The following is a 16,905-nucleotide window of genomic DNA, read 5'->3' as shown; positions in this document are numbered from 1 at the left end:
CTAAAAAGTGAACAAAGCCCACAGATTAATGAAGGCAGTTTTACAAACAGAAGATTAAACAGTAGAATAACAGCAGATGTTCAACAGAATTGCTATGCAAACTATATATGCAAAAGATTCAAGCATAAAGAAAAAAAAAATAAAGATACCCCAATTAAAAAGAGTAAATGAATATTTATAGGATCATCAGATAACTAAAAAGGTGGAAGTACAAAATATAGAGATCCTGTGAGAGCATATACATTCCAGAAATTAAAATTGCAGCTAAAAACCTTTCTATTCAACTCTATTTATTAAAATCCAGTTTGCAAGAATGTCTACTACTATTCCAAAATGCATAAGTAAAATGATCATAATTAGTGACTCAACAAAAATTTGTTTCATTTTTGGTTTGGTTGAGCTTCCAGACCAAATTTATTTAGGCTGCCTTTAACAGGAAGCAGAATGATTTTTGTTTTTCCCTATTCCATACTCCCCAAAAAGTGGATGACTGGTATGGTATGCGTGGGCAAATATCTGTAAGCCATTCGAATGGTCAGCTTTATACGCTACAGAGACCACTAGTCTGACACTGGCCTGGCCTAAATATCTAATAGCATTATTCAAATACACTACATCTATGCTCCAAAACACTTAAAACAAATGAATGTGACGTTAAACTGGCAGTAGGTGACACCAGTTAGAAAACTGAGCTCAACTCAACTTTTAAAAACCAATAAACTCAAACTAGGTACAACAACTACTTTTAGGACAATGTCCTAAAAAAAAAAAAAAAATACCAGTGAGACTTCTATCCAGGATCATGGGTATTCTGATTATCAAAGGGCAGTCAGGGTTTACAGAACAAGCTGCACAATGTAGAAAAGTGTGTTATCTTCAGGAAGAGAGAACTTCCTGCACAGTGCACCATATCAAAGAGGACATCTGCAGCGCCGCTAGACACACCACAGGGATTACAGCCTATTGTGTCCACACACTCAATGCGGGGCATCAGCTGCTCCGGCTCTGCTTCATCTAAAGTGTGCCCAGTCAGGGCTGACGCTGCAGGAACAGGAGCGTGAGCTGTGCCAAGTCTTCAGGAAAGTGCACTGCTGGATTGTGATTCCAAGAAGCTGTTTTGCATCAGTAGTAAAGAGAAGAGAAAAGGAACACAAGGCCATGCCAAATAAAAAAAAAACACAAGGACAGTCAGGGGAGAAGGGAAATAAATAAAATCAAGAATTTCTTTCTTCACTCTAAAGGATTCTGGCCATAATTATTTACGTAAAAAAAAAAGGGAAACTTTTTTTTTACAAATGGTATCTTCCTAGAAAAGAACAGGAAGGAGACGTGCCTATGGAGTAGAGGGTAAAGCAAAGCTTAAGGAGAAATACTGCAAGCCTATACAAAGGAAAGTAGTTTGTGTAATAAAAAAAAAAAAAGAGAGATCCATTGATCATTATAAATGTATTATCCACATCAAAGCTAACCTTGTCTAAAACCTACACACAATGCAGATACCATGTAGTGCCCCCTGTATGTGCCTGTTTTAATTTGTAAATCAATATCCATGGGCCTCAACTTCAGTAGGGCCAGGCCGTACCTGTGGGCCTTAACGTCTAGGCTGTACCCGGGTATACTGTTTAATAATTTTTCCATGTAAAATAGCCTACAGGTAAGCAGAAAAGTGCGTTTTTGGGAAATAGCTGTGTGGTATTTTCCTCTATATACTTTCTGATGAAGCACTAAACGTAGAACAGAGGCTTTTAGGGAGAAGCTTGCACGAGGAGGGGATCCAGTTCATGAAGGACCTGCCTTTGTGTAACAGAATTTATTATTCTGCACTTTGTAATTATCATGCCATATATTACTAAATACATGCCAACATGGAAAAAAACTAATCTCCAGCACAGAAAACTGCTGACATAATTCCATAATTTGCTGGTGTTCTCAGAGTGGATTAGGCGACAATATGGTCGCCAACCCAGCTTATTTTACACCATACATTGTGTATTGCTGCTCCCTGCCATTACAGGAATTATATCAGAAAAAAACATCTCCTGGAGATAAACATCAAGGCGGTTATTCCAAGGAAACGGTGAAAGCCAACATGTATATTGTGCACATAAAACAGATATTAACGCATAATAAGACGTGTTCTAAGCATTGTTCTGTAAAGAAAGACGGATGGAAAAACCTGATGGGTGCGGCACACAATGAAGACAGGTCTGAAGTCTGATGCAGCTTTTAAATGACCTTGGGCAGCTTCCAATGACAGCTCTGATACAAGTTCCCACGTGAGGCTGAAACTTCAAAGCTTGTTTTTTAATATGAGATGCGTGCACCCCTTGGGCAAAGATTCCTATATATTCTGCTATGCAAAGCTTGGAATTTGCATCTGAATTAGAAATCTATTAAGGAGAAGACTAAATATACGAGGGACTTCTTCAATCCAAAAAGTTCAACCAATCCATGGTCAAAAAGTTACACAAATAATAATATAAACCCAACCTATAAATGTAATTTTACAATCCCATTGGGTTTATTAAAAGCACATATGCAATGAATTATGGCACATATGCAATGAATTGAGGTTTGTTGGAGCTAATTTATTAAAATTGTTTGAATGACACTACTGTCTGACAAGGGATCACATTCCAGCTGTCATTTAAAGTGTCTCATATGTAAAATACAAAACTGGTTGCTATACACAGAGCGATTTTGATTCCTATAGCACCATCAGAAATGCTAAGCAAGTTTTCCGGTATATATTACACCAGTTAGATGAATACAGATAAAAGGAGGAATTTACCCCAACTACCAAAAAAAAAAAATTAGGATTGGATGCTCCTGGCAGCAACAACATTTCACACAAAACATCAATTAATATGAGAGGAATAATGGTGATTGGACAGGATGCGTTGCATCCGAATGTACACAAAACACTCACCAAGCGGATGTTGTCCTCAGGGCGGAGCAGTGTAAACATGGCCTGAAGGTGTTGCTGAAGGTCCCCTTAAAACATTGGATCATAGCGGTGTCATTACTGGTTCATTAATCATATCATCATTACACAGAAATAACATGATTTACCAAAACATTGTTTCATGAAAACATTATGCAGCCATACTCTGCCCTGCCAAACACAAAAACAGCAGAACGTTTAGGATATCACAATGTCAGAAATAAGAACTGGCCGTGTTGTTCAAAAAGTACAAATTCCAACCATAACAGAATTTAAAACAAAATACTAAAAGGTAACAGAAAGGGCAACCATGTGACACTGGTGATGGTGCCAACTCCAAGGAATGACTTTTATTAGGTACAGCAGCAACACCAACAGTCACCTGTGGCAGAACTATCAGTGTGTCATGAACCACAGTCTTCTCACAACATGTATTAGAAGCTGCAGCAAGTCAAATAAAGCCAAATTACTCATCTCATCTAACATTTTCCTTTCCAGCCTTTACCTGGTTCAATCCTTTCATTTATTTGATTTCAGCCATTTAAATCATGGAAGCCAATGTGGGTATAGCTGTTTACAGCACAATGTCATCCATATCCACCAGCCATGATCAAAAAGTACAGAATGTTTGCAATGAAGGCAACAAAAGTAGCTTAACTCACATTTCTGAATTACTATCTAGGCACTGTTGTTGGGTTTCCCCACCCTACAGTCAGCTTAGCAATAGGGTGGGAATTAAGAAGGATAATATAAAGGGAGATTCCAAAACTTATGCTAGTCTTATATAGAAAATAAATGTTTATTGAGAAGCACAACAGTAATAAATGGTGTTGTTGTACCTGCTGGAGCTCAGCCTCAATGATACCACTTTCTTTGTTTAGATATGACATAGAAGAAACAAAATTGACCTCAACATAAAGAATGTGAGGAATGTATTGTTGTTTTACATACTCTGAATATAATGTTAGTTTAAAGGTTTATAAGGTCACAAGATGGCTTATTCAAATTATGTACAGTGTAAAGAACTGCACTATAGCATTATTATTTAATAATAATAATAATAATAATAATAACAACAACAAAGCAAAAGCATGAATGTGAAGTTAAACTGGCAGCAGGTGACACCAGTTAAGTATTTGAGCTCAACTAAACATATATATATAAATCTATGGCTCATGTATGTGAGATTAAGTTGTATCAATAGAAGATTACCTAGTGCAGGTTGGAAACTGAAAGATAATTGTCTACTATGGAGAAGAGTTCTCAGATTAGCCTGGACGTTTGGTTTTCACAGAGATCTGAACACTAGATGGTACTGCACCATGATGCACAAAACTTCAAGTTCCAAAAGCAGACAAATGTTATGCTCACTCCCTTGTGGAAAATGCATTACAACCATTATAGACAGCTATTTATAGCATAATCTAAACAAAAAAAGAAACTATACTTCTAAGCAGAGAACATTTCTCCTACTGAACAAACACAGGTGAGTGCATCAATAGCATTTTATCCCTGATCTCGTCAATACACAGAATATATAGGGAACAATAAAGGGAAAAGACTTCATTGGTTGCCTCAAGCAAAGGTTCCGTTGTATTTTTCCACTATGTCTGGTACTGATATACAATGTCACAAACACACAACATAACTGTGCATTTAAAAATTATGTGTAACCAAAATTATCTTGCAGTGTTATACTGTGTACTGACCCCTTTTCAACACACAGCGCATTCCCAGCCTATTGGTAAAAAGTATATTATGTAGCCAATTGCAGCAAAGTGCGTACAGGTGCTGGTCACTGCAATGAAAAGGTGGAAACTTATGCTCCTTACCTGCATGTTTGTTGCGTCTATGGCTAATTCTTGGCGTAGACGAGCCATTCCCACGTGGAAGAAATAAGGCAGCACCCTTCACTGTCAGGAAACTTTCACTGATGCTGTGGAGAAAAACAAATAAAGTTTATAAAAAACTGCAACATATTTCTATATTATTGCAAAAAATAATCTTATTGTTAATACATTTGTATAAAGCAACAGCTATTTACAAACATGCTGGTCAAATATTGAGGCATCTACACCTTGATGCAACGCACAGCACATCATGTGGAGCATAGAAGTGCAATTTATATAGAATGGCACCTCAAAACCACAAGATAGGTCCCATGGAGCCACAATGCAGAATACACACATGCCATGTGATGTAACCACCTATTGGCTGTGTTTCAATATTATAGGCCCGATTTGGTAAAGCTCTCCAAGACTGGAGAGGATACACTTTCATCAGTGAAGCTGGGTGATCCGGCAAACCTGGAATGAATCTGGTCCAGGACTGAATACATTTGTGCTAACAAATAGCAAATGACTATTGAATTAATTCCAGGTTTCCTGGATCAACTAGCTTCATGAATCAAAGTGTATCCTCTCCAGCCTTGGAGAGGTGTATTATATCAGGCCCTATAAGTCCAGCTGAATATGAGTAACTTATAGGCTGGGTCTAACAGACATTTTATAAAACGCATGTAAACGTTCCTACTGCGTTTATATGCATTTTATGCACTTTTATTAGCATTTAAAAGCTTGCCTGGAAAATGTCTATGCCGCGTTTTCCTGCATTTTAACTGCGTTTACATTTCAAGTGCTTATAAACACGGGAAAATGCCCCAATGAAATCAATTTAAGTGCAAGCAACGTTATAGATAATGCTTTATAAACAAGCCTCAAGGAAACGTCCTGGTGTAGATTAGCCCATTGGAATGCATAGGAATTTCAAACATGGGCTTTTAAAGCCTTTAGGTTAAACACTGGGGAAAACGTCCGTGTAGACTAAGCTACAATCTTTACAATGGTTACTGTAACAAACTAGAGGGTGAACCTTTTAATATTGTTATTATTAAACAGGATTTATATAGCGCCAACATATTACGCAGCGCTGTACATTAAATAGGGGTTGCAAATGACAGACTAATACAGACGGTGATACAGGAGGAGAGGACCCTGCCCCGAAGAGCTTACAATCTAGTAGCCTGTGCAGAAGAAGCAATAAAAACAAGGCAAAAAAAAGTGCATATTTACAAATTAAAGCTTCATGGTTAGGTGGCTATAGACCACCCAATCTCAACTGCGGTGGGTATTTTTTGCTGACCTGTGGACGCAAGTTAAAAGACCAATAAAAATGAATAGCCAGGCTTATTGTTACAAACATTACGTGAACAGGACGAAAGATGACTTTAAACAAAAATACTGTATGTGTTTTTATCAGTATAACACAACCTGAAAGCCTCTTATCAATCTTACACATGCCATAAAAAGTATTGATTCGATAGGGTAATTACATTTTAATAAAATATAAATGGTAAACTATTTATGTAAGCATGTCTGAAAATTTCCATTATAAAAAAAACTCAAGTATGTCAAATAGAGCTTTATGGCAATATGAAACTTGCACAAAAGTAATGAAGTGTTCCCAAAGAGGCTTATGAGTGACTCAACAATTAATCAGACACATTCATTAGACTTCTTGCAGTGTTTGGCCCTGCAGATGGCTGTGTGATCGCACTGCAGGCAGAGCTATGCTGCAGCATGTTAGGTATTTAAGGGGTGCCCTGGAATTGAACTGCTATGCTGGAGGAGTCACAGCTGCCTGGGATTTTAGAGTAACAAGAGCCTGTCACAGTCCTTTCTTTGCTAATCACTCTAAATCAGCCTCATATATACTCCTTATTCACTGAAATGGCTGTTACATAAATTGCTGCAGGTGTCACAGGCAGAAAGAACACTTTTTATCCATGCAGATTAATTGGAGGAAAAGGGTGATCACTGCTATAGATTCTCTAACTAAACAAATTAGAAGAAATGGCTTTGTATATTAGATATGCCAAGAGAAAAAGAAAAAAAAATGTGGAGTCGGTCAGGGTATTTGCCAGTTTCAAGATTTGTTCTGTTGAGCTTTTGATGTAAGAAAAGAACTTTAATGCTATTGTGGTTTTATTTAATACGTATAGGTATTAAGTTTCATTTGGTTTACAACTTCTCCATTTTAAAAAGTAGAACATAAAGGCCTCACAAACACCTGGTCTCTGTGAAACATCCGCCTGTGCCAACTCGGTTCCCATAACCTTGGGTTCAAGCCACAGCAGAGCAGGCACAGGCCCAGAAATGATGCTTTTCCGCCACGAGTTTCAAAAGAAAGCGGAAACCATTTTAATATTGCTAAATAACATGAGAAGCTTTCACGTTGTAAAGCTCAGTTGCATTACACATGAAGAGGAGTCCAGCTGGTGAGGAAGTGATATGACGTGACTCAGAGGTGGCCTCACCGGGGAGCCTTCCTTCCACCACACAACACCGCAAAACTGAAATGACCACATTTGTTGTGCAGTGTGCACCCAGAATTCATGCACTGATAACTTTGAATGTTTTTTCTCCTTGTTGTGACTATCAGAGAGCAGATGGGACTACGCAATTTTACATGTGTTTCAAGGCATCTGTGGTCAACCATCAACTGCATGTCCTAACAAGCTCTAAAAACAATTCCCTTGTGAGGGCAGGAATAAGTAAATGTTGCAGCTTCTATCCTATTGGGTACCTAAATGACTAAATTCTAAGCATAAACAAAAACGTTTTAGAAAACATGAGCACCTTAGTAATCAGAGACTGTTGGTATTTCCAGGACTTGCACTGCTCACTTACACATTAAAGGTTTATTTCAGAAAACTTGAATCCCTAAGAATATAATATTTTACTCTATTTGCTTCTAAAAAAAATGCCATTAGCTGTTACTGACACAAAGGCATGGAATTACATAGGCCTGCAGCCACAGGATAATGGTTGACTTCTGCCAAGCATGGCAACTTAAATTGACCAGGAGACATGAAACAGCTGCCATATCCAGCAATAATCTAATGTCTAAACTGACAGGCAGATGCCCACCGGCTGAGAACCTCTCCCAGTTGCTGTTACTCCCCCTGAGGTCAACGAATAAGCATTGCTGAACATCTGTCTGAACTGATCTCCCCCACCTCCTGTACTCCATGGATAAACTTTGTACACAGACAGAGCAAACCATGCAATTTTAAAAATGGTTCTGCAATCCTGTTAAGATTTGTGATAGTGAGAAAGGTCAATTAGATAGAACACAGCTATAGTTTCCGATGGTGAGGAAATTTGTCCAATTTTTTTAAAACTTTATAATAGTGCCTCACAAAAACCACTTGAAACATCCGCCATTTCTGCTTGGGATGACTGGTAGTCAACAGAAGCTGTGCAGTGTCTGTGCCCACATACAACACAGTGTTCTCCCCAGCCCCTTTTAGCCGGGCGCACTACCCGGCACTTTTCAGTTACCACCCCGTTGTTTTTTGATTGGTTACTGAAGAGTTGGGTCACAATACAGGGCTGACACCCGCCTAAAGCTTCTTCCCATCTGGCTTAATAAAATTAGTTGAACACTGCAACATCAGGCCTGATTTATTAAGACTGGAGAAGATAGACTAACATGGGAGAACTTAAAAACTTGGAAAGAATTTCTTAAAAATAATTTGCTATTAAGTTGGCAATCCTAGACCAGGGTTGCCAAATCACCTGGGTTTTCCCATGATAGTCTTATCTTCTCCTTTTTTTTTTGAGAACTTTCATAAGGCCCATTGTATGTTTCATCATGACAGATACACAAAAAACAAAACTAAAAGCCCCTTTTTTTTCATAAGTGCACTTCCCATTTGGATCTCCTCATCTATGTTCAACTGGATGATTGGCTACTCCAAGCTCTACTTCATGCCTTCCTTTAGAAATATGTATTTTGCAACTGTCCTGCAGTTGTGCCAGCTATAAAATTTAACCTTATGCACCCCAATTTTATCAAAAATATTTTTAATAAGCATTTGTTTCAGTTAGCTAAAATCTGCCACCCTTCCTTTGTGTCAGTGCTGGTTACGTAAACGCGAATCCTCTACTGAGGTTACAGCATGAGAAATTTATCTATATTTCTGTGGAAAAGATAAGCAGTGTATCTAGCCATTTCCTCTGTAGCAGAAGACTTGTAGTAAACACATTTCACCATTTTCCCGTGGCTTGAAGATCTGGGCTCTTCCTGTGTCAGTGGAGGATTCTGGACAATGTCACGGGGCCCCAGATGGAATCTGGATGATGATTTCATCAGTAAACACTGTAGTCACAAATTCAGCACAGAAACACAGATTATCATAATCTTCATAGATCACTGCAGGGTTTACAGAGACTAGAGATGAAGTAAGCACATGCAGTCTCTAATTTAATTTAATTGTCATCTGTGCAATTTCTTTTTTACTGAGCTGCACTACAGTTTAACACTGAAGACCTGGAATCCAGCCTCGGAACTGAGCAGGCATATTCGATAGAAAATCAATGAAGCATCATTGAAAATGAGTGATGTCTGAAAGATGCCCAACTCATCATTCCATAACTGTTCTTGTGACAAGTGATAAAGGTTAACGAGTATACTCATTTAAAACTAATAACTATCCCGGTGGATTCTTTGTCCAATGATCTGTTGTTATCCAGCAACATCAGGATCGGGAACCTAAGGATGCATGCACTTATATGGGGAAAGGAATCTTTGTACAGCCACCCAGCATTATCTGCAAATGTTCCTTAACGCATTTATTCTTAGATTGTAAGCTCTTCTGACCAGGATCCTCTCCTCCTGTATCACTGTCTGTATCTGTCATCTGCAACCCCTATTTAGTGTACAGCGCTGCATAATATGTTGGTGCTATATAAATGCTGTGTAATAATAATAATGTACTATTTAGTTGTTCATAGTAAATTTTTCATTAATCAGTTATTTCAAATGATTTTTGTCTAATTTTTGTACATTGCTTAAGCAATTCAAATTACACACTGACTTGTAGCATAAAAAGGAACCTCACTGTAAAAGAATTGCATTTATTTTTTTATTTTTTGGGGGTACCAGAAATGTTGCATTCATTTTGTCCAGCACTCTGTAACTGCATTGGGATCAGTAACGACCTACCACACTGAATAAAACTACATTCAACTGCGGCTTTCCTTTGGGTGTTTCTTTTCTTCACCAACTGGCTCTGCACTACAACCGAATAAACAAAATATTTATGTATTTTACCATACTACCAATCTGTGGCCAATGATCCACCGATAGTCAAGCTAGGTGCGATAACAGCAATCTGGACAATAAAGCTAGCAAATCATTGTTATTTTAGCTACTTTTTACATAAAGCAGAAATAGGTTTATTTACATTTCAGAAATATATATTTATATATAAAAAAAACTACTTTTATAATAAACTACAATGGAAGCTCTTGTAGTAACAATTTTGTAAAATAAATGATAGAGAGGAAGCTGTGCCTGAAGAATTGGAATGATCTTTGGTTCTAAGCAGAAACTTGTAATGGACAGCAATATGAAGCTGTAAACTAAAGCGTGGGAACACATTCTGTAAAAATGTATATTTGCTTGAAACATCTGTGAACCAAAGACCTCAGCATGTGCTCAGGACTTAAAAGGGCAGCTCTGTACTTTAACTCTTTCGTCCAGAAAACAACTCTGCACTGCAATGAGAAGCTTTGGGGACAGAATAGAGCTTATCAAATCCTAAACAGATCTGTAGTCACTGTACAGATACAGCAAACCATCCTCAGAGAGAACTTTAATAGGAAAAGATAAAACATCACTTAGCAACATAAAACAAGGTCTGCACTTTCACCTCCCCACAGGGACAGTCATTGGGGTAGCAGCCATATTGTCCCTGAAAAGAGAACACGTGTGAATGCTACAAAGACAAAGCAGCTGGCTTCGAAATGCTTCCTAAACTGTGATACTAATAAACACCATTTTAAACATTTTACATCACTTTTGGCACATTATGTATTGTTAGAACTTGTATTAGAACAAACGTAATTATCATCTAGCCACATGGGAAATACAGAAACCCATATCCTGCCTCATTGGCCATAGGTAAGCAATTCCTTCATGATCATAAAATTGTAGAAGTGCTTGTACTTAAAGTAACCGTTGTGAATATTTATGAATTTAAAAACTTGATAGGATAGGTAGAACTATGTCAATCATTTTGTGAATTATACAAGCTAACAACTGGAGTCCACAAAGGCAGATGATAGCCTAACGACAATATCTCATGGGGCAAAAGTCCACGTGTATTTTGTAATGTGGTTTCTTGCGATGCACTGGGGGCCACAAAAAAATGGCAGCACAATTGTTGGGTTAAAATGATATTCAAAGGCTTCAGACCTCAAGATGATTGATGCCACTTGTTTTTAGGTCACCCAAACAAAAATAAGGGCAATTAAAAAGTGGACGAACGGTAACTTTTTTTTTTTACTTTGGGTAGAGTTGGGAATAAGAAACTTTGTAGAGATATTTTCCTTCACTACCGGTTTAGGAACCATAGAACATAAAAGTAATGTTGTCTTTAAAATAGATTTGCTGTCTGTCATTTGCAATCCCTATTTAATGTACAGCGCTGCGTAATATGTTGGCGCTATATAAATCCTGTTTAATAATAATAATAATAATAAAGACAGGAAATTTCCATAGTGATGTTCAAGTTGGAGTTAGGGTTTTGTTAACAGCCCCATAAACTGCCCAGTGATAGATTCAAAGATCAACTGAGATAATGATCAGATTAAAAAATAAATACATTTCTAGTGAACACTAAAAAAGCTAGCAAAGTTTGTTAATAAAAGGAAAAACCCAGAATTAGTGATCCAACACTTGTGGATAGCAATCCAATCCCAACAGTCCTGCAGAACTGGAAGAACAACCTAACGGTGTTGGTGGGACATTTCAACTTCCTTTATAAGTTACCCTAAAACAAAACTACCATTTGTAATCTACTGGATGTAAACTAAATTATATTTATAGCATTATGCAACAAACTAGGGTCTTGTTTCACTTTTTTCAAACAATTTTATTTAAATAGCCTAAGCAAACTTGTACTTTATATGCAGTAAAATAATTTCCAGCAACACTATGCCCTCAACAGACCAAACAATTCTGCATCAAAACATGTCTGGACTTCAAAGCAAAACACATAGAAACATGCTTCCTTACACATGATTTTTTGGCTGCTCAAAAGTCCAGATGTTATTTTGTTGACCATCTCCAAAATCTCTCCTACCCCCAGCACCAGTAGAGAGGGCAAAGATAAAAAAAAACAATGGTCCATTTAGCTTGTCTTTTCAATAAATTTGAAACTATTCTACAGCCTGCTGGGCTTCCATTATCGCTTCATTTAGATTTGAGAACAATGACTGCCAATCAGCTGGAAGGGTTTCCCAGAATCTGATGACAATAAGACATACATTGTGGTCAAGAAACTTTCTTACCACTAAGAAATTTACTGTGACCTCTGCAGTGTGTTGTAATAGACCACTTTGCTTCATTTAGCTTAGTTCTACAACTGCTACAGTGAATAGCCATCCATTATAATAAAACACAGTGCACAATAGTGCATGTTCTGCAAATTTTTCTTGTATGTATAGCAGAACAGCCACAACTTTTTTTTTCATGCCTGAATGAAATCTATTTGGCTTGCATAAGGGTAAAAATCAAGTAGGTTTTAGAAAGCATCCCACTTGTATATGATCCTCATGACAAATCTATTGTACTCAGACAATCTATATGCATGAATATAGAAACCAAAGCCAAAGTACCTAAAGACATTTTCTTCTACAAAATTTAAGGGATCACAGGTTTGCTCAAAAGTGGATGAATATTGTATGTGTTTATTATATATAGAATATATATAATGCCCATTGTTGCTTACCTAGAATTCCTGTGCTGCAGAATCTCTTCACTTAATGCATGAACAAAAAAGATGACTGGGAACATTTTAAGCTGCTGTAAAGCGAGAGAATTATTTTATAATGTAATGCCACACGTGGGCGCAGGGATATGAATATTTACTGTTTGGTACACAATGAATAGGAGCCTACCGCTATTGTGCTTTGTCTCCTAACAGTTGACCTGCTTATACTGCACAATTTCTGGGCAGATCAACGCCATCCTTGTTTCCAGCACTGGAAAATTTGTTTTCAACTTAGATTTCAAACTTATAACAGGCTGTACAGCCAAGGTTTTGCTTTTATTGTTTTATGTATCATAAAATGAGTAACTAAAAGTTTTTAAAGCAGCAACCTGTGATATAAAAAGGTAAAACAAATTCTTCTGTTAATAATTAAGCTTCAGGTGTATGTACTCTGGCTGAATAAGGACACAATTGCACTGTTACACCTGCCTGCAAGGTCTTTATTTAATAACAAGGGTTGTTGTGCCGGGTGTACAAGTAACAGGACAATCCAGGTCATCTATGATCAGTCATTGAGTTTTTAATGCTAATCAGCATTTGCTGCAGTTGTTCAAACGTTAATAACGTCTGCTCAATTCTCCTTTATCCAAGTTCCCTAACAAAAAAACTGCAGCGTGTATCGCCTTAGGTTATGGGGCCTTATACTATCAGCTACCATTTTTACGCTTCAAAACCAGGCCCATGTACAAGAGACTGCAAGATGGATCCAGTGGTTATATTCAGGAAGATGGGCCTGAAAAGCTGGGGTTCCTGATTCAATATCGTTGGGGTAGATTGGGGCACAATAGCAAAGCCTGGATTAAAACTTGGTATTCAAAATATAAGGATGTATTTGCAAAGGACAAGGCTTTACTTTCATATAAATCTAATAATTAAAAAAAATACTGTGTATTGCCTGGTTTTCATCATTGGGAGCTTTGTGTCATGATGGTGGGACGAGGAACTCCTCCAAGGAAACCTGACTGCTAGGATTCCCAAGAAGCCAAGGGCTGATTAAACCCCCAGATGACCTACCCTATAACACTGGAGATGAAACTAATTAAAAACCATCTAATTTTAGCTGTAATTCAACTAGTGTGCTCAACAAAATGTCAGCAGACATCTGTAAAGTACAGACATCACTCTCCTTTTCCATAACTTTTCATATATGAGAGCCTCTGGTTTTTATAAAGGAAGTTACCTGACAATGTGATCACCAACACGTAACACAAAGTGTGTTTACTTCATGTGAGATGCTTTCAGTTTTGTAAACTATGTATAAATAGTGAAATACACCTACAGGGCAATACAGCAAAAATGAAATTTGTTTTCCAAGCTGAAGTAAAATTTCAATAAAAGGAAAATGAACATTGGACCAAAAAGTTAACTTACTAAGAAAACTTTTTATGTTGGTATGAAAAAGGGAGTCTGATATGTGTACAAGCAAAAATGCAATCATCTATATATAAAAGCCAGTGAATTAATCATAATTGGATGGCATACTGCTTCCATTATGGCTGCCTTGGTCGCAGAGTCCACTTCAAGGCCATTCAGCAATAGGGAATACTTTTTTTTTTTCAATAGTAGTCAAGTGTAATGGATCCCAGAGCAGCCGCCTGGTTTGTTTTGATCCTGTGTGTGCTAACAACTGACGTGTCCGGCGTGACAGCCTGATCGGTAAACACAGAAGAGAAACCCAGGACATGAGTAACAAGTCTGCTAGACTTTGCACTTTAGCTAATACCTTCACATCTTGGTTTCTGTTCACATGTGGGAATCGACAGATCACTGTACACCAAGAGGTAAACAAAACGTATACTAATCTGCTGTATGCAGTCACACTATGCACTTAATTACCTTGCAACATCCACTTTTCACTCCCAATGACTATGGCCGTCTTTGAAGTGTCTCAGCAGTACTTCCCTAAGTGCCTCTGTTATGTCTACCTGCTTATTTTGGGCTTTCACCAGATGCATAATGTGTTTTGTTTCTTTGACAGTACAAGCCTGACACTGGGTGTTGTATATCAATTTTTCTGGCAGGATAATTACAAATTAGCCAATGATTTGCTTACATTTAAAAGCAGGCGTTCTCAACTTCTGTACAAATATGAGAAGATTACAATGAGTGTGAAGATAGCCAACCCATATCCAACTGTTTGAGTCCTTCTGTACCTAGGACTGGAAAAATAAATGCAAGATTCTAGCCAGCTACCATGTTTTATAAACCTTGAACATGGAATATATGCAAAATCATATTACTGACCCAATTTAGAATTGGTTTTGCTATCACAAAATATTATTAATATTAAACAGGATTTATATAGCGCCAACATAATACGCAGCACTGCACATTAAATAGGGGTTGCAAATGACAGTCAGATACAGACAGTGGCACAGGTGGAGAAACCCAAAGAGCTTACAATCTAGGAAATTTAGGATGTCAAATTATATCACATTATTACTATTTTCGATATAATATTGGCAAAAAATATTTTCTTGTCCCATTATCAATATGTTTTGCGGAGGATTAAGGTAATAAAGCGACCAGTATCGAGTACTGAACACCAAATAACCATAAGGTATTCTGAAAGTGAATGTAGACCAAGTGAGTATGCACACATTCTTGCATAAAGCACTGGAGGGTTAAGAGAGTGATAGCCTTGCAAAGACCAAAAAGTACAAAAGAAGACAATCTTCTGCAAAAAATCAGTCCCAACTTTAACTAGGACACTACAAGATTTTCCTTTTACCATATTAGCTGTTCAATAGCCAGGAGTAATATCCTAAATGACATGTTTATAAAAGCTGTATCTGTAAATCAGTGCAACCCAAAGAGGTGTTCCTTGCACAATTTTGAACCAAAAAGAACCATGCAATTCTGTACACCGGAATTAACAGCTTATTGTGGAAGTCCAGCAAAGTGGCAAAGTCAAATTTTGTGAGTATTGCAGGAATTTAATACCAGCACACCCGAACATTATCATTGCCTCCATATGGCTGGTACAGAACTAAATTTTCCTAATCTTTCTTATTTTATTGCACTTGGCTTGATCTATATTACATCACTGTTCAAATACCAAATTCTATAACATCTGCCTGTTCAAAGGATAAGATTGTGTGCTATACAGTAATTAAATGTTGTCTGTAACACTTAACAGAAAATATTCTTAGTGTTTCCACCCTGAAGGTAGAATAAATGTCAAATTTCTTGGAATTAAAAGGGTAGTATTGCCGAGAGGAGGGTTTTACTAAATGGACGTCATTTAAGTGTGGCCCTACAATGGCAATTGCTTGGCAAAAGGTAACTTGAGTTAATAATCCATCAATAGAATGAAATAAGTACAGATGTGGACAAACACTTCACTTTTGGGATTATTTGCGTTACTGCGTCATACTACAAGCATTTTCAGCAGTGGTTTGCAGTGACCATGTTAGATCAGCTCACTTCACACGTCTTGCAGAGAAACCAGAAACACACATATATCACAATACATCTACACGTATATACTAATAGCCTAAAAAAGCTTGCTATAGACAGATGGTAGCTGACTATTTCAGCCCTCGTGGTGTGCAGCTCCTGGGATCTGAAAGCCTGGCACAAGTTCTTAGAACCCTGGAACGTCTTTTGTTAGTGTCTTTCTGGCTGATAGGTTGCCACCTAAAAGCCAATCCTATACAAAGCGTAGGCAAAACAAAGATTAAAAGCAGGTGTTACTTGGATACTAAATGCAGGGGACTGAAATCTGGGCCGTGTTAAAGGAGTAAATAGCACTAGTCTGTATTGTCTGCTTTTCAAGGACGACAAAAGCCTGTGGTTGGACATATTCAATCAGAAGCACAGACTGAACATATAATGGAAAGGAAAGCTTGTGCAACCAGAGAGGACTATTGCTCAGAGCCTCAAGAAAGATGATCAGTACAAATTCCCTCCTTTAACAGAATAGTACATGGGAGTATCTAAAAGAGTGATACGGACAACACTACAAGCCTTACACTACGGACAACACTACAAGCGCCAAAGCAAGTAAACCCAGAACTACTACAAATCAAGTCATCAGAAATCATTTGGATCCGTTTGAAATGTTTTATGTTTTAGGAACCCCTACATTATTTACCCCGTGAAGCTGGGTGGGAAGAAG

At 37.6% G+C, this 16,905-nt stretch overlaps 1 protein-coding gene across 3 annotated transcripts in view; it reads right to left on the bottom strand.

Annotated features, from left to right (window-relative positions):
* SSH2 (slingshot protein phosphatase 2) overlaps positions 1–16,905 on the bottom strand; it is a 153,832-nt gene that overhangs the window by 26,142 nt on the left and 110,785 nt on the right. For all 3 annotated transcript variants that reach the window (XM_072430794.1, XM_072430805.1, XM_072430800.1), the window contains 2 exons: positions 4,777–4,880; positions 2,930–2,994 (listed from right to left, as the gene is read on the bottom strand). In XM_072430794.1, coding sequence (XP_072286895.1) covers positions 2,930–2,994; positions 4,777–4,880 — 169 coding nt within the window. The remainder of the gene's footprint in view (positions 1–2,929; positions 2,995–4,776; positions 4,881–16,905) is intronic.

This window comes from Pyxicephalus adspersus, chromosome 1, assembly GCF_032062135.1.
Source record: "Pyxicephalus adspersus chromosome 1, UCB_Pads_2.0, whole genome shotgun sequence".
Taxonomy (NCBI): Eukaryota; Metazoa; Chordata; class Amphibia; order Anura; family Pyxicephalidae; genus Pyxicephalus; species Pyxicephalus adspersus.
This window is presented reverse-complemented; position numbering and strand designations above follow the sequence as displayed.